The sequence below is a fragment of the Eublepharis macularius genome, chromosome 2 (assembly GCF_028583425.1).
Source record: "Eublepharis macularius isolate TG4126 chromosome 2, MPM_Emac_v1.0, whole genome shotgun sequence".
Lineage (NCBI taxonomy): Eukaryota > Metazoa > Chordata > Lepidosauria > Squamata > Eublepharidae > Eublepharis > Eublepharis macularius.
In genome coordinates, this window is record NC_072791.1 from 122,394,252 (window position 1) to 122,417,295 (window position 23,044).

Sequence of the window (23,044 nt, forward strand, 5' to 3'; positions counted from 1 at the left end):
CACAACAGGAGCATGATGCTCAGATGACTTTAACTGATTTTCCAGTTAAAGGGAGATATAGTGGTTGCTCTGCAAGTGCAAAAGCACACCAACACAGAACATATCATGAATTTGTATACAGGTAACTAAAAAACAAATATAAATGACTGTATTGAAAATCAAGCACACATAACTGCGAGCAGATGCACAGACTAAGTGAAACAGCTGCATTTTAAGAAATCTTACACTACCAAGCCAACTTCTTATTCTACTTACCTGCACTGCAATTTGTGTGCCATTGGATGTAGCCAGTAATGTAACAGGTCTAGATTCTGCTGTAACTAAATGATGCCCATGTTGTTGATGTCCAATTTCTGGTGAAGCATTATGGAAGGCCGCTAAATCTTGAGCCACAATGGCAACCTTCATAATAAACAAACAAAGCTACATATTGAAAATCTAAACCTTTTAAAATGTTTCCGCCATTAATCATTATTAATATTCTATAGAGAATATTAATATTCTAATTATTAATATTCTATAGAGATTACCAGGTACATAATGCCAGCTACAGAGACTAAGTTTACCTCATCTAATAAACATCCCCTCCCCAAGCAGGATATTACCAACCTCCAAGATTTCTGAAGGAAGTGGTGATTAGCTGAGGGACCAACTCTGGACTCTTTTTCCCTGCCTAACAACTGACAATGTAGATTAAGACAACAGCCTTTTGTCATTTCTAATAGTTCCAGCTCTGGCACTGAAATTTATTTTTATTTTATTTACATTTTATAGTCCACCTTTCTCATTGAGACTCAAGGCAGATTACACAATGTGAATCAGTACATTCTCAAAGACATTTCAATAAACAATGTAACAGAGTATATAATAGAGTATATAAATGCAAATTTGCAAAAATTTAAAACAAGTAGATTCCAATTCAGAGTTGAAGATGTGCTAAAACAGAGCACAGGCAATTCTGAGACTGATATATTAATCACACAGAAACTGTGGTAAATGTGGGATCACATTTACAAATAAAGTCTATAGTCCATATCCCTTTATATGTGTACCTCTTTGAGATCACTTCCTTACAGTGCAGCCCTCCTATCTGAGTAAAAAGCCTCTTGAACAATTTAGTTTTGTCTAGTTTGTAGAACACCAGGAGAGTGGGAGCTTTCCTGAACTCTTCAAGTAGACCGTTCCATAAGGTGGGGGCCAGCACAGAGAATGCTCATGTACAGGCAGCTGTTCATTTTGCTCATGGGCAAAATGATCAGATGAGCAAAACTATCATGGTGAAACATAGGAAAACAGGTGGTCCACAGATAAGTTGGACCAAGGCCATGAATAGCTTTTCATATGAGATCTTCAACTGAGCCTGGCAGCTGATACATAGCCAATGGAGTGACTGCAGAATAAGAGTGATATTCATACTCTTCCTAGCTTCCACTAATAACTAAGCTGCAGTGTTCCGTACCAACTGGAGTCTCTGAGTTAACTTAGAGGGGAGTCCTAAGTATAGTGCATTACAGTAGTGTAGTCTTGATATTACTATGTCTTGGATGCAGGTGGCCAGATCAGCAGTATCAAGGTAGGGGCCATCTTCCAAGCTAGACTGAGTTTGTAGAAAGCATTTTTTGCAGCTGCCTTAACGTGCTTTTCTAGCAGTAGCACTGGATCTAATCCACAGATTCTTAACGGAGTCTGCAAGGATCAGATGAACTTTATTGAAAGTGGGGACTACAATGTCTTTCAAGATCTCTGCCTTCCCAACATCACTTTCATCTTGTCTGGGTTCCGTTTCAATTTGTTTGCTTTCAGCCATTTGACCACAGCTGTCAGGAAGCGACCCAAGATCTCTACAGCATCCCACAGTGATTAGACCAATGAGACATAGAGCTGGATGTCACCTGCATATTGATGGCATCCAATTCCATAGTTACGAATGAGTTCTCCTAAAGGTTTTATACAGAGGTTGAATAACATGGGAGAAATGAGCTTGGTCATCTTGATTGGCTATCTTTACCAAAAGAAAGGCAGGGGGAGTGCATCCCAATTCATATTCTGGACCAACTGGGAACTTTTGATACCATCAACCAGAATATCCTTCTGTACTGACTAGGCAAGATAGGTAACCAGAGTACCACACATAGTTACTATCTGGCTGACCAGTATCAGAAGGTGATGCAGGGTCGGGGGGGGACCACCTGTTTGGATCCCTGGAATCTATTCTATGGGGCCCCATAGTGATCTATCTAACTAGAACATGAAACCATGGAGTTTGAAATGAAGTGTCATCTATATGCTGATATCCAGCTGAGCTCTACTGCTCCTTTTCTTAGTGAGGTTGTGGGTGTTCTGAACTGATTTTTTGGGAGGGAGTAATGGGCTAGATAAAGGAAAAAACTTCAACTTAATGCAGATATGACTTAAGTATTGTTAGTTAATAATGCTGGCAATGAGGACAAGCTGGCATTTTCTGGATGGGAATTCAATCCCTTTGCTAAAGATGGTTCCACTGTGTCACCTTGAGAGCCCTAACTGGTGGAAAAGTAGGATACAAAAGTTTTAAATAAATACATTAAATTCATGTTCACAGCTTGGTCTCTTCTGTGATGCACAATATTTTGTCCAACTTTGGTTGATGTGCTGTGGCTTTTCCTCAATGTGTGATCTGGCCGTGTTTAGCCATGCTTTGGTCACATTCAGATTATTCCAACCAAGGGGCTGTCTTTGAACATAATTCTGAAGCTTCAAACAATGCTATGTGCAGCAACAAAATGGCTGACTGGCATGAAGTACTTAAGGACAAAATCTCACCAGTTGCCAAAAAATTACACCAGAAGCTGTTTTGCTTCTGGGCAAAAAGTGCTAATTATTTTTAAGGTCCTTAATGGTTCAGACCAGCACAGAAGTTTTTGAGACAAGAATATAATTTTTCTAAGTAAAATAATATATTATAGACTGGCACCATGCACAGAGCCTCCCAACTTAAATTCTTACACATCTTGTTAAGAAGGGATATTCCGCAGATTGTTCACTGCTTTAAGACAACAGGCTGCAAAATTTTCTTAATTTTGTGTGTGAGATAGATTATATCTCACAATGGCACAGCACTTTGTGCCATTTCTACATACAAATATATTTACTAGATTTTTTACCTGCTGTCCTTCAGTGCCCTCTGCTGTAACCATTGCAACAGAATGAGTCCCTGCAGAAGAAATAACTGCATCATGGGCAGGAACTGTAATGGTAGTGCCATCTTGTGTTACCATGGTGATTGTATTTCCAATGGCCTGCATATCAGCCTGAGAGATGTTAACCTGAAATAAAACATAACTTGCTAATTAATCTAACCATAGTACATTTGTGCCCAAGACCTTCAGTGCACTGGTGAGGAACCACCAGAACATTTCTGGAAATGGAATGATTTTTACACAAGGAGTTCAAACTGGAGAGCCAGTTTGGTGTAGTGGTTAAGAGCGTGGGACTCTAATCTGGAGAGCCGGGTTTGATTCCCTACTCTTCCACTTGAAGCCAGCTGGGTGACCTTGGGCTAGTCACAGCTCTCTGGAGCTCTCTCAGCCCCATTTCTTCTCTCCCCCTGTCCCCCAAGAGCAGTACTTTGGGCTGCAGCAGGAGAGGGCAGATTGTGCTCTATAAGTGGAAATCCTTCTGCATCATCAGTGTGTTCAATTCAATTATTAAAGTAACAACCTAAAACAAATATTTCAAAATCCTAAATACTATTAGAAGTTATTTGAGAATAAGAACAAATTAAAAGAGAGAAAACTTCATAGTAACTTTCCTAAACTCTGTATATTAAACTGGTTTCACAATTTGAGAAATTTATGGTAGATTTTCCCCATTAAACCTGTTCCATATGTAGTATATTAGATTATTACCAAATATTAATTATTACTTTTAATTAAATCTTTATGGAAAGATTTCTCCGCTAATTTAAAACAGAAAACAAGATACTGGAAGAATTTTCTTACGGATCTAAGAGTTTGATTCAAAGAATTGTGAGTGGTGCTCCACTGGCAGAATGAATCCCTCACATCTCCTTCTGTCTTCTACAGCCTCCATGCATCCCACAGCAGTTAATCAGAATCAGGGGACTATCAGGGACAGCGGGGGTGTCATGTCTGTATACAGCCATGCCACGGTTTGTTATATTGCTTGTGCCACAATATGCTGAAGCTATACTGCTTTATTACAAACTTGATATGTACTCTCTCTGATCATTCATAACCATATTACAGATGTTACTTGCTTGGGACCCAGAACGGGCCTCCCCGGTTATCTTAGAGAAATACGCGAGTCTTGGCTAACTGTGCCCTTGATGTTTCTAGATGCCAGCTTTCACAGCTCTTCCCAGATGCTGGGAATACTTTATTGTATACCTGATATATAGTCATAACTAAATAGATTCTCACAGGACTTTTGTAGGCTTGTGCGCCAAAACCTTAACTGTCATTTGGAGTGCGGGAAAATCAACTATAACAGAGACTGCTTGATTTGAATTATCACTTCTCCCAAACTCCGTGATGGAGTACAGACCTGAACTGCAAAGATTCTAATAAAGCTACTTCTGCTGGAACCAATGTGTGTTCACTGTGGATGGGCTTGAGGGATCTACCTGCCAGGGACTGACGGGGGATGGGGGTGGGGGTGCTGTGGCTTGAGTTAGAAATCCAACAGAAGTGCAGATCTCTCCCTGCAACAGTGGAAAACGCTTCTATTCATGCAAGGGCACCTTAGGATCCAATTATTAAGGTTTTAATCTCCTTTTCTTCCTAACCTGTTAATCTGACTGAAGCCTATCCTAATAGTAGCAGTAAATAGTAATACATTGCAGAAAGAAATATTGTAACCAACAGGCATATGTAACTTATCTTTCTATGGGACAATGTCAACAAACATTAGTTAGTTTTTGGCAGACTAAAATTGGAAATTGTCTGGCATTATACAGCTAAACTTTACTGATTCAATTATTTGTATGTATAAATAAATGGGATAACTAAATGTAAACAGCAAGATTCAGGTCCGATTAAGGTGCTACTGGACTCAAATCTTCCTCTTCTACTACAGACCAACATGGCTACACACCTGAAACTAAATGAAAACAGTATTTTCTATTTTTTAATATTTATATTTTATATTTTAAAACCCATTTTGTAGGGATAGCTTTGATGTACTGAATACTTACATGTTGAGTTCCATCTTGGGAAATAAGCGCCACTTGCTGACTGAGCCCTGTTTGAGTCACTGTAGCAACCTGTGCAGAAACAACATCCTCTCCTTCTACACCTGTTACATAAGTTATCTGTGATCCTTTCAGAACATCTTCACCTTGACCTATTTGATTAAAGAGAAATGAACTTTGTTTACATGTAGCCTAAAAATATACTAAAAACAAGGAGAAAAATAGTCCTGCATGTAGGAACTGAGTTATGCGTATAAAAGAAGATACATTCTGAAATTCATACCATGTTTGTATAATTATGATTTAAAATAAACAAAAACTGAGATTTAGTTTTTGTTAAACATTAATCTTTGCCTTCTAGAATTTGGGTACAAATATCAATGGCTTACTCAAAAATTATTCATTAATGAATATACTTTTCTTCTAAAGAGAGCTCCCTGTTGTGTGACAGTGTTGAAATAGCATAATGTTTAACTCCAGCCAAAATGTAAACATTCATCCTAATCTTTCTTTTGTAAGTAGCTTTTAGAACCAAGTTTACTTTAAAAGGGCTTCACTATATACCATCTCTATTGTCAATGGGGCAAGTCCCTTCCCCCATTATAGTAGGAGTAAAGTCATGCATAGGGGGGGGGAAATCCTCATGATATTATCTATTTATTTATTTCCAACATTCATGTTAAGCAAACACTAATGGCCACTTACAATGGATATTAATAACGTCTTTATACAGCTCAAGTTGGAATACTAAGTACAGCTCCAACTAGCCTGTCTCAAGGACATAATAGCTAGTAAAGGTCAAAGGATTGGAACATGTTCCTTTTAATGGGCCTTTTTTGCTTAGTAAAACATTGCTGATGTTGAAGTACAGACATGGTAGATTTACAGAATTAATCACTGTGTAGAGATCTTTGTTTTTATAACTTTTGTCTTTATATATGCTCTACTTTGATAGTTACTGGATTCTATATTTATTTTCAGGCACTGCAAAAAAAATTTATTAGTCAATGCTCCTGTGGATGGTACTTTAGTTCTATTGCTTTAGCTGTCATAGTTTAGATATCTAAATTTATCAACAAGGTATTACAGGTGAGGTTGCTAATATGGTAGAAAATTTAATAGATAGTAAACATTAACTACATACCTGGAGGTGGCTCAAAAAATGCTTCTTGCTCCTCTTCTATTGGTTCTGTGTCATTGTGAGCTGTCCGCTTGTGCATTGCAAGTGTAGAAATTTGTTTGTATGTTTTCCCACAGTGATTACAGTTATATGGCTTGGAATGTGTATGTACAACATGGTGTTTATACAAACTTGAATATTCTGTAAATCGTTTATCACAGCCAGGGACTGTACATACATAAGGCTTTTCCCCTAGACAGAAATATACAGGCAGTGAGAAAAACTCAATATGATATGCTAGCAAATCAGATAGCAGAAACATGCTGACATATTTTTATCATAACTGATCATTATTATCATGATTTATTATCATTGTACAGAACTTCCCTGTCTTATTAGGAAGTTCTGACTCATAGTGCAATTCAGTTTCGCATGTTTTTCCAAGAAAATCTTGGTGACTTTTTGTGCCTTTAGTAAGAACAATTCAGCCAATAGTAACCAGACAGAAAGCTCAACAATTCAGTCAATTGTAACTAGACAGAGAGCTCAACCAATATCATTGAGCATCCTTTAGATCCCTTAGCCCAGGGGTGGGCAATTGTTTTGGCTCGGGGGCCACATTGTGGGAGCGGAGGTTAGCGGAGGGCCGGACCTTTTAAAATGATTGCATTCATTAGTTAACTTTGCATTTCAGAAAAGTTATAAATTGTATCATAAATATCAATAAATATAAATTAAATAAAATAGTGGTAGTTTTATTCAATGTATTTATTGTGCTAATTTCATATCATCTATAGCTGCAAGCACATTTAATTTTAGAATCAGTTTAATGAGACAAATGTACCCTATTCACACTTTTCTACTGTCTTGGCGGGCCACAAAAAACTCTGTAGCGGGCCGCATGTGGCCTGCAAGCCGCAATTTGCCCACCCCTGCCTTAGCCAATGGCAGTCTTAGTCTTTAATAGTTCAGCTCCAACCAGTCACTGAAAGAAACTTCATCACTATCATAAAATCTTTTTATCATATTAATATACTTTTCCAACATGGTTCATGTTCTGACTTGCAAATCACAATTTTCAATACTCATTGTCAATTACATCGGATGTGTGCCCAGTTATTCCCCTAATTCAATGTATGACTGCCCTACCCAGAGCTCAACCTTGGAGAAGAAATATTCTTGAACCCTGGAAATATTGAAAAATATGACTTTGACCTAGGAATCAAAGGCTGTGTGCTCATTCTAACATGAATGGGTGAGTTTATTAGTTCTAGCCAAAACTCCTTACTAATACACACACAAACTCTCTCTCTCTCTTAAAAAAAATACTGAATTGAGCAAGGACATTCTAAACTAAGAGCCAAGCTACAAGAGATGAATTACATGAGGAGGAGCATGTGAAGGGAGTCGCAAAGTTAGCCAGGAAGCTGTTTTTTAAAAGAGAAAGGAAGGCTTTGTCAATTTCCCTTCTCTACAGAGCCAGGGAGATTGCTGCTCAGGTTTATTTCTTCTTTGCCTCTTAGAAGGGGAGGTGAAACTGACAGAGCCTTCAGGAGGCAAAAAGGAAATTAACAAACCCTCTGAGCAGCAATCTCCCTGGCTCTGTAGAGAAGGGAAATTGACAAAGCTTTCCTTTCTTTTTTAAAACTCAGCTTCTTGGCTAACATTGCGACTTCCTTCACGAGCTCCTCCTCATGTAAATTCGTCTCTTGTAGCGTAGCTCTCAGTGTACAGTTGTTTAAGATTTAAGTCTTGTACTTTGTAATTTAACACAACACAAATGCAATTTCTCTGTTTGAAATACAGGGCTATCCCAAAGACTGCTACATTAAATGGGAATCCTACTCCTCACTTCCAATACTTTTCAGAGAAGGTCCTGAATTCAGCTTTGTTCAGAGCATGATACCTCTCAAACAAACCAGGGAGAAGATAGACAAAACCAGATGACTATAAGCTGAATGATATAAAACTCAACTCAAATACCTGTATGTATTCTCACATGGTTCTTGTAATTAGTTGCACTGGCAAAGGCTCTCCCACATCCCGGCTCTGTACAATAATAGGGTCTTTCTCCTGTATGCGTCCTGATGTGAACCTTTCTAATATTAGATGTTGTGAATGACCTCCCACATCCTTCAAAAGGGCATTTGAATGGTCTTTCACCTGGACAATTATAAAAGGTAGTTAATCAGTACATACTTAAAAAAGCATTGCTTATGTCAGCTGTCTTACACTTGACAAATCTGCTGCTAAGTTTACACATTTCTTCAATGTTCTCCTTTTTATCTTGAACATGATACATTAATTAGTCTTCTGACAGTATTCGATGAATTGTCATTTATACTGCCTAGCTAGTGTCTACATTTAAACTAAATTACAAAGCTCATTATAACTGCAAATCCTAAACACCCTTACTAAAAAACAAGTCCCTTTGAACTAGCTGGGAAAGAAGCATATACAGGAGCAGGCTGTCAGTATTTACTGCAGGTGAACATCATTATTGTGAATCACAGGCACCTATCCACCAAAAGAGCATGCACAGATGGATTTTACATCTATTTACTCTTCAGCGATTCAATCTTGAAAATAATCCCGTTTTAAAAAAGTATTATTTAAACTCAGGAAACTTCAGATGTGATTTGAAGGTTCAATACCATGAATTGTTTGAGCAGAAGGTGCAGACTGAGTAACCTGAACGTATACACAGGCTATTTCTTGCACATGTGTTATTCCCCTCAATACACTGTGGCTAAAGTCAGAAAGAGAGAGAAGCAGCAGGCAGAATCCAGTTTAGATAAGAATTCACTTCCCAAGGAATGTTTGTATTGAAAGTGAGGGGAGAGTCTGGGGCTCAGTGGAAGAGCTCTGCTTTGCATGCGGAAGGTTCCAGGTTCAAGAGCCAGCATCTCCATTTCAAAGGACCAAGCAGTAGGTGATGTCAAAATCCTCTATCTGAGACCGTGGAGAGCTGCTGACAGTCTGAGTAGACTTTGATGGACCAGTGGTCTGATTCACTGAAAGGCAGCTTCATGTGTGTATTGATTTTATTATTATTAAATTTTTCTGAACCACTTTGGGAGCCAACTTTGGTTGAGATGTAGGATAAAAATATAATTAAAAATATTTGATTCTACCAGTTTTTCCAATGATACAGGAAGAAAGGAAGACCCTTTAGACTACTAAGCAGGCTATCCTAGGAACTGTAGTACCTACATGAACAAAAAGCCAAATAGGTAGTAGCTGCAGTATGGAGGGGAACTGGTAAGATTACCCTTCTTCCTGCACCAGTGGAAAAGCCAGCAAAATCCAATTCAATTATTCAGCAGTTCTGACCCATCTGATGTATGTTTTTATTTATAATTACATATCATAACAGTTAATTGTGTTTATGCATGAGATAATTCTCAAAAGCATAAATGCCTCAGTTTTTTAAGACAAGAAACAAAAAAACTAAATGCAAGCATGTGCATGTTAAACAATGCACAGACGTTCTTTTTAAGAGATGCTTGAGTTTCTGCTATTTCAGTATACTTTTTAAAGACAAGGGCCACAGCCTAGAGAACTACTTTAACAGTGCAAACCTAAGCAGAGTTCAATGATCTTAGAAAGGTGTAACTCTCTTTAGGACTGCTCTGTAAGCAAGCTCAAGAGTTTGTGTACCTCTTATGGAAATTTTGGTTCCATTTCTTGAATCAGCAGACCCTCTTTACCCCACCCCAGCTTCTCAATGCCCCCGCCCCCAATTTCAAACATGGTGTGTCAAGCAGCATGTGGAACTGCTGCTTGAGAAAGAGAAGTTGGCAGCAAAGGCACAATGAGCTAGTTGCACAGCTCTCCCGATTGTGGCCATGGAAAGTAGTTCTCTCTCTAAATGCAACACTACAGAATAGCAAATGTCTAGTACGAATGCAGTAATTCTAAAAAAAAATGCATCTGTCCCTTGTTTAAGTTACACACAACTATCTTAAACACAGCTATACAGATCAATATTTAAAACCCTACAATGAATGTTATATCGCTGGCGTACCCTGATCCTGCTGTGCTGCATTTTCTCATTTGCTTTTGCTAAGAACTGTCGAGTCTCTGTATACTGTCATGCCACAGAGAGAAGCCTAAGAGGGATGGGTGAAAGCAGAATTTTTATAATTCAATGAATTACTAAGCTACTTATTAGACAGCTCATTATCATTATAATTAAAAGCCTTAAAATAGATCTCTCAGACAGGCAACTATTAGCTTATTGGTAGAGGAAACTGCAAATCACTCCTGAGCAAAGTTGTCAGTTTTCTGCCAAAAAGATGCATGAGTTTTTTTAAGTGTACATGATATATGGTATGTCGCCATAGTTTCTATAATCTTTATTTGATGCTCTGTATCATATTACCGGCAGAAAATAGATGAATTGTACTTTGTTTCACCCAGCAACAACCATTCCTCAAAGCCAGTCTTTAGTTTAAACATAAAGAATGGTCTGCAAGAATGTCACACAACCTGTTTGTAAACCCTGCCCTTGATACTTTCTAACTCCCCCCCCCCCAGAAAGCAAGTAGATGGAACCTGGTTGTTTTTGAAGTTAGAGGGTGGAAACAGATCCTGAAAAAGCACAGTAAAGTTCTTAACTACCAGAAGCCCTTTTGACTTGCCAAAGACATACCACTGTTCCACATTATCTACTGGTTTTCAATCAGAGTATTACATTATAAAGTGTTAGTGTAAAATATGTGCATGTGTCTGTTTGGGGGGCAATTTAAAAAGGAGAAGTAGTGGGGTACTTGAATCTTCTCACTAGAGGTGTGCACCAAAAAAATGTTGGTATTTTTTACCTACTATGAGAAAAAATTCTGAATTCCCCGAATTCTGAATTAATCCTCTAATTCGGTTTGGCTATTTCAGAAAAGTTGGGTCATTATTTCCTATGGAAAAATCACTCTGGAGGGTAACTGGTGGGCTGGGGGGAATTTTTAATCACTTCACCAAATTTGGAGGGAACCTGCTCCTGCAACAGTGTTGCTTGATTCAGTTTGGTTTGGGTGAACGGATGTGATTCTCTAATATGGTGTTCGTCTCCTTCCTTCACTTTGGTTCTGGGGGGGGATTTCATTCCCATGCTTCAGTTTGTTTCTGTTGGGCTTTCTCTGGGATGAGCCCAGCTTGCATTTGGAAGTGTGCATTGGCCATGGCAGCCTTGCCTCAGTGTTTCTGCAATGGAAGTCAGTTTTGACTTTTTTTCCCATCGGAAACTATAGAATGGCTGGGGGCACCTTGGTCAGGGGCCCCCAGGGTCCAATCTTCTTAAAACATGGGGGAGGGTCATTAAAGGATAGTTAGGAGTAGGGTCCCTGAAAATTTGGTGGAGTTTGAATGCAAAATTCCACCCCAGCCCCTTAGGAAATACTGGAGAGTGGGTGGGGGCACCTTCTTTGGTGGCCCATAAAATTTGCCCCCAGGGTCCAATGTTCATGAAACTTGGGGGGGGGGTCTTCAGAGGACAGTCGAGAGTAGGATTCCTCCAAATCTGGTGAAGTTTGGTTGGAAACCCCCCACCCCCAGCCCACAGGACAGCTTCCAGAGTCATTTTCCATAGAAAACTACCGCTGAATTTTACCGAATTTTTTCTGAAAATTCAGTAAAATTTGCTTTTTGATTCAGAATACCCAGATTTTACCAAATCAGACCAAATTCTGTATTTTAATTCAAATTCTGAACCAAACTGCACACACCCTAACTTCTAATTCCTCCCACTTTTTAATTTACAATCCCCTCTTTCAATACACTTTTTCCTGATGGTACTCCAAACACAGAAGCTCTGCTGAGAGAAAAATCACAGTGGCGGGAGGGGAGACAACCCACATTCTAACGTACAAATTATAATACTGTCCTACATAGCATTATCCTAATTTTTAAGAGTAGCGATATAAAGTTTTATAAATAAACATAAAACCATACTGTATTACACAACCAACATGCTTGTAGACACATAATTAAACAGTTACACTCACCAGGGAATTGGAACTAAAGGTAGGGAATATAATATTATTGCTACATAATGCATGAAGGTTCACTCAGTATTTGTGAAGGAGCTGGATGTACTGGGAGTGTGTTTGTATTACCGAAAGATGAGAAGTATTTTTATGGATTTGTCAGATGTTATCTGATAACTTCTTTTTGCTTTTCTAATGATGTCACAAGGCAAACACCTCAAAAGTATTTTTACTCTTGCTATTATGTGTGGGTGTGAAGTGCCATCAAGTCACAGCTGTCTTATGGTGACTCCCCCTATATACAGTTTTCAAGGCAAATGATGAACTGAGATGATTTGCCACTGCCTGCCTGTACACAGCAACCCTGGACTTGCTTGGTGGTACAAAGCATACAAAGGCGCATTGCTTCAAGTGCTACTATCTAAAAATTATGCTGCTACTGCAAGACAAAGCAAAAGGGTGCACTACCTGACATCACTGTCTTGTGTAGTGATGTTAAAAGGAATGCTATAGCCACATCGACACAACATGATGTGTACAAGCCAAGTGTAGTACCTCCTCTTCTAGTTGAGGCCCTTTGAGAGAATTCCAAATACCCATTTTTTCTAGTCCTTTCCCACATGGTACAAGTCGATAGAGGGTGAAGGATGAAGACAGAAGAATGCCTGCATCAGTGTATCTATTTTGCTCCTTGTCTCCCTGGATTTAGTAATGTGTAGAGATGGCACCATTGTTTTCAACCTGCTGAAGTCAGCTACCAGGGCTACAAAGCCCACCTGCATATGAACACTCTCCCATATGAACTGATGGGAAAATAAAAGCATTATCAGTGAACTCCTAAGCAGAGTTACTTCTGGAGTAACCTTGCTCAGGATTGCACTGTATGTATTATTATTATTCAATTCAGCAAAGGAGTGAGGAAACAAGGGAGAGGGTAATAGAAACAAAGCATAAAGAGACTAAAGAAAATAGGGTAACTTGGAGATGGAGGTAGAGAGAAACCTGGGCTGGCTGCTGCAAGCTGGGGAAGCAATATGGGGTGCAGAGAGATCTGTGGTCAGAAAAATAGGAAAAGATGGGGTAACACAGTGTGTTATAAGATGCAGAGTGAGAAGAAAAAAGAGAGTTCACACCGCAGAACACAAAATAAAAGGAGGCAGGTAACTGACACAAGATAGAACTGGGATAAAACCAACAATGCATTATGTACATGCAGAGTATGGGTCAAAGTCAGAGCAATTTGGGTTCTCCAGCCTTGCTCTTGATTCCCTTACTTTCTCACCCCATGTTGCAATGACAAAAGGACACTCTAAGTGATCTGAAATGCATTTCCTAACACATGCCTGCAACCAGCAATTATGATTACACTATCTCCTTGTCCTGTTAAAAAGGCAATGAAAGGGAAGACAGCAGAAATACAGCACAAGCACTGTCTCTTACACAGTCAGATACAAAAACCAGCTACCTTGTGTACCTGAAAGCTCCTATATAGAGTTGACAAAAGTTTTATTTATTTATTTATTTTGACTTATATCCCGCCCTTCCCACGAATGGGCTCAGGGTGGCACACATCATAATTAAAACACAGTAATTTAATAGTCAACTTTAAAAACAGATTTAAAAACTAAAATACTCTGACGCCATTATATATAGACTACTTTGGATACTAATAAAAGACCCACATAGGTCATAGCTGTGGGTAAAACGCATAGCCGAGGGCAGTCAGAGAAGAGGTAGCGATCTTAGATAGGATAAGGGGGGACATCCGCTGGTCCTCATCCAAAGGCCTGGCGGAACATCTCCGTTTTACAGGCCCTGCGGAACTGTAATAGGTCCTGCAGGGCCCGGATCTCCAACGGGGGAGAGTTCCACCAGGCTGCAGCCAGGGCAGAAAAAGCCCTGCCCCTGGTGGAGACCAGCCAGATGTCCCTCAGGCCAGGGACCACCAGGAGTTGTTTATCTGCGGAGCGGAGCACCCTGCAAGGGACGCAATGGGAGAGGCGGTCCCGCAGGTATGCTGGTCCCAGTCCATGGAGAGCTTTAAACACCGGATTCGTTTTCTCGGCCATGTCGGACGCTCCTCTCCGCAGGTCCAGGAGGAAGCGCCCGAGCAGCCTGACCGGGCGGCTGATCTGTGAAGATTAGCCCCCAGAACTCCCAGTGAGGGAGGTAGGGTCCGGAACGTGGTGGGAAGAGCCCCCTGAAATCGATGCAGGGGGTAAATTGCCCATTTGTTCCTATGGAGGCCGGCAGACGTGCGCGGCACCTCGAGTGCTGCCGGGCCATGGAAAACGGCAAAGAGCAGAACTAGGCGGAAGCCTGTAAGTAAGCGAATCCCTTCTGTTATTACAAGCGTACGCGAAGGAGGGTTGGATCTGAAGCTAAGAAGGCTCGTTCTTCCCCCTCGCTGAGTTTCAGAATTTGGTTGGCGGTCCCCCCCCCCCTAAAATGGCAGCGAAAAAGCAGAGTCCCGCTTTGGGCAAGTCAATCTCGGCTGCCCTGCAGGGGAAAGGAGAGTCGCTCAAGGACTTGGTGAAGAGGTCGGTTATCGAAGCCATAAAGCCCTTTGTTGAATGAAACAGATCAAAGGGTGGGCTTAATTGAGAGCGAAGTGAAAAGCATTAAGGAAGTAGCGGGGGGGGCAGAGAAGTCTGCTCGGGAAAATGCGTCACTCGTGAGGGCAACGAATAAAGAGTTAAAGCTGGTGGAGAACCAGCTGATCGGGCTACAAGTGGAATGAACACAGACAATTTTGCGCCTCCAGAATGTGAAAGAGGAGGAAAATGAGGATTTATGGGGTCTGGCCTCGGAACTATTGGCGACACCCGCGAGGGCAACTAAAGAAGAGGTAAAAAGAGCCATTTTGGAAGTCCGTCAGGCTTCTTCAAAATATGCAATGAAGCGTCAGCTGCCTCGCGAGATCATCATCGATTTTTCATCTAAGAGGATCCGAGACACTATCCTATACAACTCATACAAAGCGGATCTGGACTTTCTGGGTAATAAAGTTAAGATACTGAAGGACGTTCCATTTTTAGTTCGGAAAAGAAGATTTAAGTATAAAAAGTTTGCAGCTCTTCTGAGGGAACGTGGAATAAAGTATAAATGGCTATTTCCGGAAGGTATCTGGTTTAGTTACAAAGATCAAGCTTACAAGATAACATCAGAAGATCAACTAAGGGATTTTGAGGACAAAAATCAAGAATTTCAGCAAGACACCAAGCAAGAAGAAAAGGATTTGAAGTCTGAAGGGGGGGGAGGGAATGAGCACTGCGGTTGCAGTTGCTCAGAGAGAACTGCGTCCAAGGCCCAGGGGGGGGGAGGAAGACTTAATTTGGATTGTAATCTGTATTTTGCAAGGTCAACCACTCCATCAATATCTTACAAAGTTTTAATTTTTTAATAATGGCAGTATGAAGGGAAAGCATTATTTGTAGTGTAGTGTTGTTATATGTTGCTGTTTCTTTTTCTTTCCTTCCCCTGCCCCCCTTCTTTCCCTCTGTATTGTTAGTTAATGTAGATAATAAAAAAATTTAAAAAATTCAAAAAAAAAGAGAGAGAGCTTTAAACACCAAAGTTAACACCTTGAACCAGATCCGGAACTCCACTGGAAGCCAGTGCAGCTGGCACAGCACATGATGGATATGTGCTCGAACAGGTGTTCCTGTAAAAACGTGTGCCGCTGCATTCTGTACCAGCTGCAGCTTTCGGGTCAGGCCCAAGGGCAGCCCAGCGTAGAGTGAGTTGCAGTAATCTAGCATGGAGGTGACCGTTGCATGGATTACTGTGGCCAGATCCCGAGATGAGAGATAGGGTGCCAGTTGCCTGTCCTGTCAAAGGTGAAAAAAGGCAGACCTGGCAACGGTCATGACCTCCATTGAAAGTGTGGCATCCAAAGTCACACCCAGGCTTCTCACCGTCAACGAAGGCTTCAGTTGAACCCCGCTGAGGGCTGGGAGCCGGGTCCCCAACCCCATTGCTCCACGACCCAGACATAGAACCTCCGTCTTCAGGAGATTCAATTTCAAGCGACTCTGATGTAACCATACTGTCACAGCCTCAAGACCCTTGGCCAAGGAATCCAGAGCAGTCAGACTGGTCATCCATCAACAGATAGAGCTGGGTGTCATCTGCATACTGGTGACATCCCAGCCCAAAATTGTGGACCACCTGGGTCCACAATTTAACATATAGATGTTAAATAGCATCGAGGAAAGAACTGACCCTGAGGGACACCGCTCACCAAAGAATGGTGGGCGGCCATCTGTTCCCCAAGTGCCACCCTCTGTCCCCGACCACGGAGGAAGGAGCTCAGCCATTGAAGGACTGTCCCACAAATCCCCATGTCAGTGAGGCGGTGGGTCAAGAGATCATGATCAACCGTGTCGAACGCTGCAATAAGATCTAAAAGTATAAGCAGTGCCAACCCGCCCCGATCCAGGTGCCGCCACAGATCATCTGTGAGGGCAGCCAGAGCTGTCTCCGTACCATGGCTGGACCTGAAGCTGGACTGGAATGGGTCCAAGACAGAGGCATCATCCAAGTATACCTGTAACTGTTCCGCTGCCGCCCTCTCAATTACCTTACCCAGGAATGGAAGATTTGGAACTGGGCAGTAATTGGCTGGATCAACAGGATCCAATGATGGTTTCTTTAATAAGGGCCGCACCACTGCCTCCTTCAATGAGTCTGGGAAATCCCCAAAACTCAGGGAAAGATTAATGATGTCAGCTAGCACCCAAATCCCAGCACCGCCAGTTTCCACCAGTCATGATGGGCACGGGTCCAGTGGGCATGTGGTAGGTTTCACAGCATGTAGGACCCTGTCTACCTCTTCATGAGAGAGTGGTCTGAACTGATCTAATGTCAACCCTGAAGATGGCTAAGGGGCCTCCAGTTCACATACTGCATCAACCGTGGTGGACAGGTCCCGGCGGAGTGACAGGATCTTATCTGCAAAATAGTTACCTAAACAAGGGTAGCAGTACACTGTGATTATCCTGATGGGATTAATTGCCCTTTGGTGGCTGCAAAAGCATCACTTAGGTATGATGTATTAGAAATAAAAAGATAGCAAAATACATTAGTATTCTGTTAAACATCTTTAATGATGGGAATTAAAATGTTATTAAAAAGATTATGATTCGCAGTCTCAAAATATTATTGTGCAAAAGCAATTCAGCCTTCAAAATCAAGCGCTGGAACAGTGAAGAGCTATGGGAGAACATGCTTACCATGAAGTCAAAAACAGAAACCATCTTGTGATCAAGCAGATCCTTTCAAAACACTAATTTGTCTGTACAAAATATATTACCATAAAACATAAGAGCAACTGGATACAATAAATATGTGATGTACCTGTGTGTGTTCTGATGTGCTTCTGTAAATCTCCTGAAGTCTTAAAGGACTTTGTGCAATTCTCTTCTGAACACCGATATGGCTTCTCTCCGGTGTGGGTTCGGACATGGCTTTTTAGTCCATAACCTTGAAATACATTTAATGAACGTTTTAAGAACCTTAATAAATCTAGTCACAAAACTGCAACATATTTCCATTTTTATTTGTTTTTCTATTGATCTCTTTAAACAACATATGTTAAATTGAGAAAGTGGGAGACCTGCCCTTGAGATTTAGAAAACTTTCTTTTTTGGGTCACCTCTTGTCTCACCAAATAGGTGAGTTCTGGTATTGATGTAATGATGTACACAAATGTCTGTTCTTAGTGCAGATGCCTACAGGCATCTTTCATTAGTAATATGTTTGTATCCTGCCCCACCCACACCAAGGAGCTCAAAGCACCATACACTAGGCAGATCTGCTTTGTCTTAGAGAACAGTTATGCTTTTTATTTACCTAAACAGACATTCATGTGTATATGGAAAACAAGATAAACTTCTGTAATGTGTGAAGATCACATGTTCTTTTTTAAAAAAAAAATATTGGGTGAGTATAATTTGCAATTACAAATTTTTCATTAATACCCTTATATCTAATACCCCCCACCCTTTCCCTCCCCCCTTTATCTAGGACTTTCAACAGTTTTCCAACACTCTGTTAAATTCTATTACCTACTTCTCTATTCTTTTATTACATATCCTAATATATTATTATACTGGATAATATATTAATAGTTTCAGTATACCTTAACCTCAATCTAATAATAACAGTTATATCTTTCTTCTTCTCTAGTAAAGATCCATATCTCTTCCAATCTACAAAATTAATAATTTTCTAACAACCATAATTTCCCCTTTACGTCCCACTTTTTCTCTAAATACTGTTTTAGTCTCCCCCAGTCATTAAAAAATTCTTCTGGATTCTGATCTCTCAACCTTCTTGTCATTTTGTCCATTTCTGCCATGTGCAGCAATTTTTGTATCCAATTTTCAATCAATGGTACTTCTTGTGTTTTCCACTTCTGTGCATATAAAATTCTTGCCGCTGTTGTCATATAAAATAGTAATGTTCTATATTGCATAGGGATTTCTTCCATGTTCAAGTTCAGCAGCAACAGTTCTGGGTTCTTTTTTATTGAAAATTATAAAATTTCATTAATAACTTCTATAATATCTCCCCAGAACTGTTTAGCTACCTCACAGGTCCACCACATATGATACAATGATCCTTCATGGTTATTACACTTCCAACATTTATCTGACATTTTGGAATTCCCATATGCTATTTTCTTCTGCGTTAAGTACCACCTATATATCATCTTATATACATTCTCTCTAATAGTGGTACAGGTTGATATCTTCAATGTATTTTTCCACAAGTATTCCCACGATTCCATCATTATATCTCTGTTGCAATTGATGGCCCACTTCACCATCTGAACTTTAACAATTTCATCCTCTGTATACCACTTTAGCAATATCTTGTAAACTTTAGATATCATTTTCTTGCCTTCTTGAAGTATATTTTCTTCCAATTCTGAATTTTTCCATTTAAGCCCCCATTTTAGACGGTCCGAGTCATATAAATCTTTAATCTGTCTGTATTGGAACCATCCATAGTGAGAAGATAGTTCTTCTTCTGTTTTAATCTTTGTCATATTTTGCTCCATTTTCAATATCTCTTTATATGGCAAACACTGTTCTTTATTATATACAGTTCTCGGATCAATAACTTCAAATGGTACCACCCACATGGGGATGCCCTCGCCCAAATACTTTTTATATTTTTTCCAGATTGTGAAGAGGCTTCGTCTAATGTAATGATGCAGAAACAGAATCTGCATTTAATTTGTTGTGCCATAAATACGCATGCCAACCAAATAGTTTCTTGTATCCTTCAAGAGTTAAGAGCTTACAATTTTCCAACAACATCCAATCTCTTAACCACACCAAACATATTGCTTCATGGTATAATCTGATATTTGGTAATTGCAGTCCTCCTCTATCTTTAGCATCACATAAAACTTTCATCTTCACTCGAAGTTTCTTGCCTGCTCATACAAAGTCCGAAATTTTCCTTTGCTAATTTTCAAATTGTTTATTATCTCTTATTATCGATATTGTTTGCAACAAAAACATAATCCGTGGTAACACATTCATCTTGATTGCAGCTATTCTTCCCAGCCATGACAAATTTAATTTGTTCCATTTAATTAAATCTCTATTTGCTGCCATAGCTTTTCATAGTTGTTCTTAAATAAATCAATATTTTTTGCGGTAAGTTCTATTCCTAGATACTTTACTTTATGTGTTACTTCACAGTTGGTAATTTCCATTAATTCTTGTTGTCTTTGTTTCACCATGTTCTTGCATAGTATCTTTGATTTTCTTTTGTTAACAAAGAATCTGGCTAGATCACCGAATTCTTTTATTTTGTCCAACCATCTCGGCATGTTTTGAATTGGGTCTTCTACAATAACCATTACATCATCTGCAAAAGCTCTAACTTTATAAGTAAATTCCTTGATTTTTATACCTTTTATGGCATCATCTTCTCGTATCTGCATCAATAGAATTTCCAGAATCATAATAAACAACAGTGGAGACAGTGGGCAGCCTTGTCTTGTACCTTTCCTTATTTCTAATTTTTTAGTTAATTCATCATTTACTACAATTGCTGCACATTGGTCTTTATATATCGCTCTCACCGCTTGAATGAATTCTTTTCCCATCTGCAACTTTTCCATTGTGGCGAACATAAAATTCCAATTTAAATTGTCAAAAGTCTTCTCTGCGTCAACAAAAAAGAAACCAACTTCTTTCTCACAGTGTCTATCATAGTTCTCTATTGTGTTTATTACAGTCCTTAAATTATCCTTGATCTGTCTATTTGGCAAAAATCCTGCTTGCTCTTCTGCAATGAATTCAACCAGCCATTCTTTCAGCCTCTCCGCCAATATTTTTGCAAATATCTTATAGTTATTATTTAACAACGAAATAGGTCGATAATTTTTGACATTACATAAATCCTGATCTTCTTTTGGAATCAATGATATATTTGCCTCATTCCAAGTTTCAGGATTTTTTTGCCCTTTTAAGATCTCATTCATCACTACTTTCAGGAAAGGCACCACTTCCTTTGCCATTGTTTTATAAAATTTTGTCGTTATTCCATCTGGACCTGGCGCCTTCCCCAATTTAGTCGACTGTATTGCCTCTTTTATCTCCATCTCTGTTACTTCAGCATTCAATCTTTCCTTCCATTTCTCTGATAAACTTGGGTAAATTCATTTTGCTCAGGTATTGGTCAATGATGTCTGAATTTACCTCTTTACTTTGATACAATTTAGCATAAAATTTATAAAATGCTCTGCTTATGGATGGTTGGTCCATTATCATTTTTTTTTCTTCTTGAATTTTAGTTATCACCCTTTTTTCTCTTTTCTTTTTCAGTTGCCATGCTAAATACTTCCCGGGTTTGTTAGCGCCTTCAAATGTTTTTTGGTTTAGTTTCTTCAATTCCCATTCCAGTTCTTTATTCTCCATTGCTTTTAGTTGCTCTTGCAAGATCTTTATCTCTTGATACAATTTCTTTTTCCCTGGTCTTTTTTCCAATTGTATCTCCTTAATTTTTATTTTTTCCTGAATTTCTTTCCTCTTTTCTTCTTCTTTTTTCTTGTCTCTTGCATTTAAATCCATTAGAACTCCTCTAATAACAGCTTTATATGTATCCCACACTTTATATGTTGGAACAGTTTTGTTTAAATTATACTGTATAAAAAAATCTGGTCTCTTTCTTTAACAGCTCTATATTACCCTCTTGTTGCAGCAGGTCTTCATTTATTCTCCATCTTTGTTTTTTAATATGCTTTCCAATTTTCCACATAACTGGATTATGATCTGATCCTATTTTAGGCATTATTTCTACGTCCTTAGACCATATTGGCAAATCCTTAGAGGCCCAGATCATATCAATTCTTGACAACGATGAATGTCTCGCCGAATAATGGGTATATTGCTTAACTTTAGGGTTACTTCTTCTCCAAACATCTTCCAAATTTTCCTGGTTTTGTATTTGAAAAAAAGATTTTGGCAATAATCCTCTTTTTTTTAGTACCCTTCGTTTTTTATCATCCTGTATGTTCACAACTCCATTAAAATCACCTGCCAAGATAATTTGTGAGTAAGTTACTTCGTCTAATTGTTTCTGTAACTCTTTGAAAAAGTTGTCTTTAGCTCCATTTGGTGCATAAATTCCTACCATTAGTATTTTTTGGGAATTCCAAATAATTTCCCCCGCAACATATCTAGCTTCTGAGTCACTAAATATCATTTAGGTTGCAGCTCCTCCTTGACATACAAAACAACTCCCCTTTTTCTGTTTCAATGCAGCAACAAATTCTTTTCCAAATTTAATATTTTTTAAATATTTTATATCTTGTTTCTTAACATGAGTCTCTTGTAAACAAATTATGTTGCAATGCTGCTTAGATAGCCAATGAAAAATAGTTTTGTGTTTAGAGGGTGAATTTAGTCCGTTTACATTCCAAGATATCACTTTGCACTCCATGATCAGATTCTAGGTCTTTTAGGTAAGTCTTTTTCATTGTCCAGCAGAAACATCTCCATCTCATATTGCGATCTAATAGTTTTCCTGACTGTTTGAAATTCAAAACTCAGACCCTCTGGGATCTCCCATCTGTATCTTATATTTAACTCCTTCAAAATTTGCACCAATTCTCTATATTTCTTTCTCTTCAAAAAAATTCTTCTGGGTAGCTCATTATTCTCACCCTTTTTCCGCCAATTACCAGTGGATTTTGGAATTGCCTGCTAATGATGTCTTCTTTCATTCTTCTTGTAGTAAACTGCACAATCATATCTCTTGATAGATTCTTTTGGGCTGCATACCTTGAATTTATTTTGTATGCCACATCCAGGTAACATGTAGTCTCTTCCACCGTTCTATTCAAAAATCCCGCAAGTATTTCCAATATCTGTTCTTGGGCTGACTTCCCCTCCTCCTCCGGGATGCCTCGAAATCTAAGTTGTCTCTCCATGTATTTACACTCCATCACCACCACTCTTCCCTTTAAGCCTGTGGTTTCTGTATTAAATGAGGTGGTTAGTTTGTCTGTCTTATCTTCCACTTCATTAACTTTCTGCTGTGTCGTCTGTAACTCCTTCGTGACCTCATCAATGCTTTTAGTTAGCTTCGGATTTAATTGTCTCTTTGAGATTTTACCATCTCTTGTCTTTAATGTCCTTATTACCTTCCACCACTTTTTTGTCAAGGCTGTCAAGCGCCGACTGCCAATCTTTTTTTGACATCGTGGGGCTTGATTTACTTCGCTCC

General features: G+C 39.3%; 1 protein-coding gene across 2 annotated transcripts in view; it reads right to left on the reverse strand.

The window, feature by feature from the left end:
* The window catches only part of ZNF143 (zinc finger protein 143), a 60,202-nt gene that overhangs the window by 3,037 nt on the left and 34,121 nt on the right, over nt 1–23,044 (reverse strand). For both annotated transcript variants that reach the window (XM_054972893.1, XM_054972894.1), the window contains exons 10-15: nt 17,651–17,776; nt 8,295–8,474; nt 6,336–6,563; nt 5,195–5,343; nt 3,144–3,305; nt 256–402 (exon numbers count right to left, since the gene is read on the reverse strand). In XM_054972893.1, coding sequence (XP_054828868.1) covers nt 256–402; nt 3,144–3,305; nt 5,195–5,343; nt 6,336–6,563; nt 8,295–8,474; nt 17,651–17,776 — 992 coding nt within the window. The remainder of the gene's footprint in view (nt 1–255; nt 403–3,143; nt 3,306–5,194; nt 5,344–6,335; nt 6,564–8,294; nt 8,475–17,650; nt 17,777–23,044) is intronic.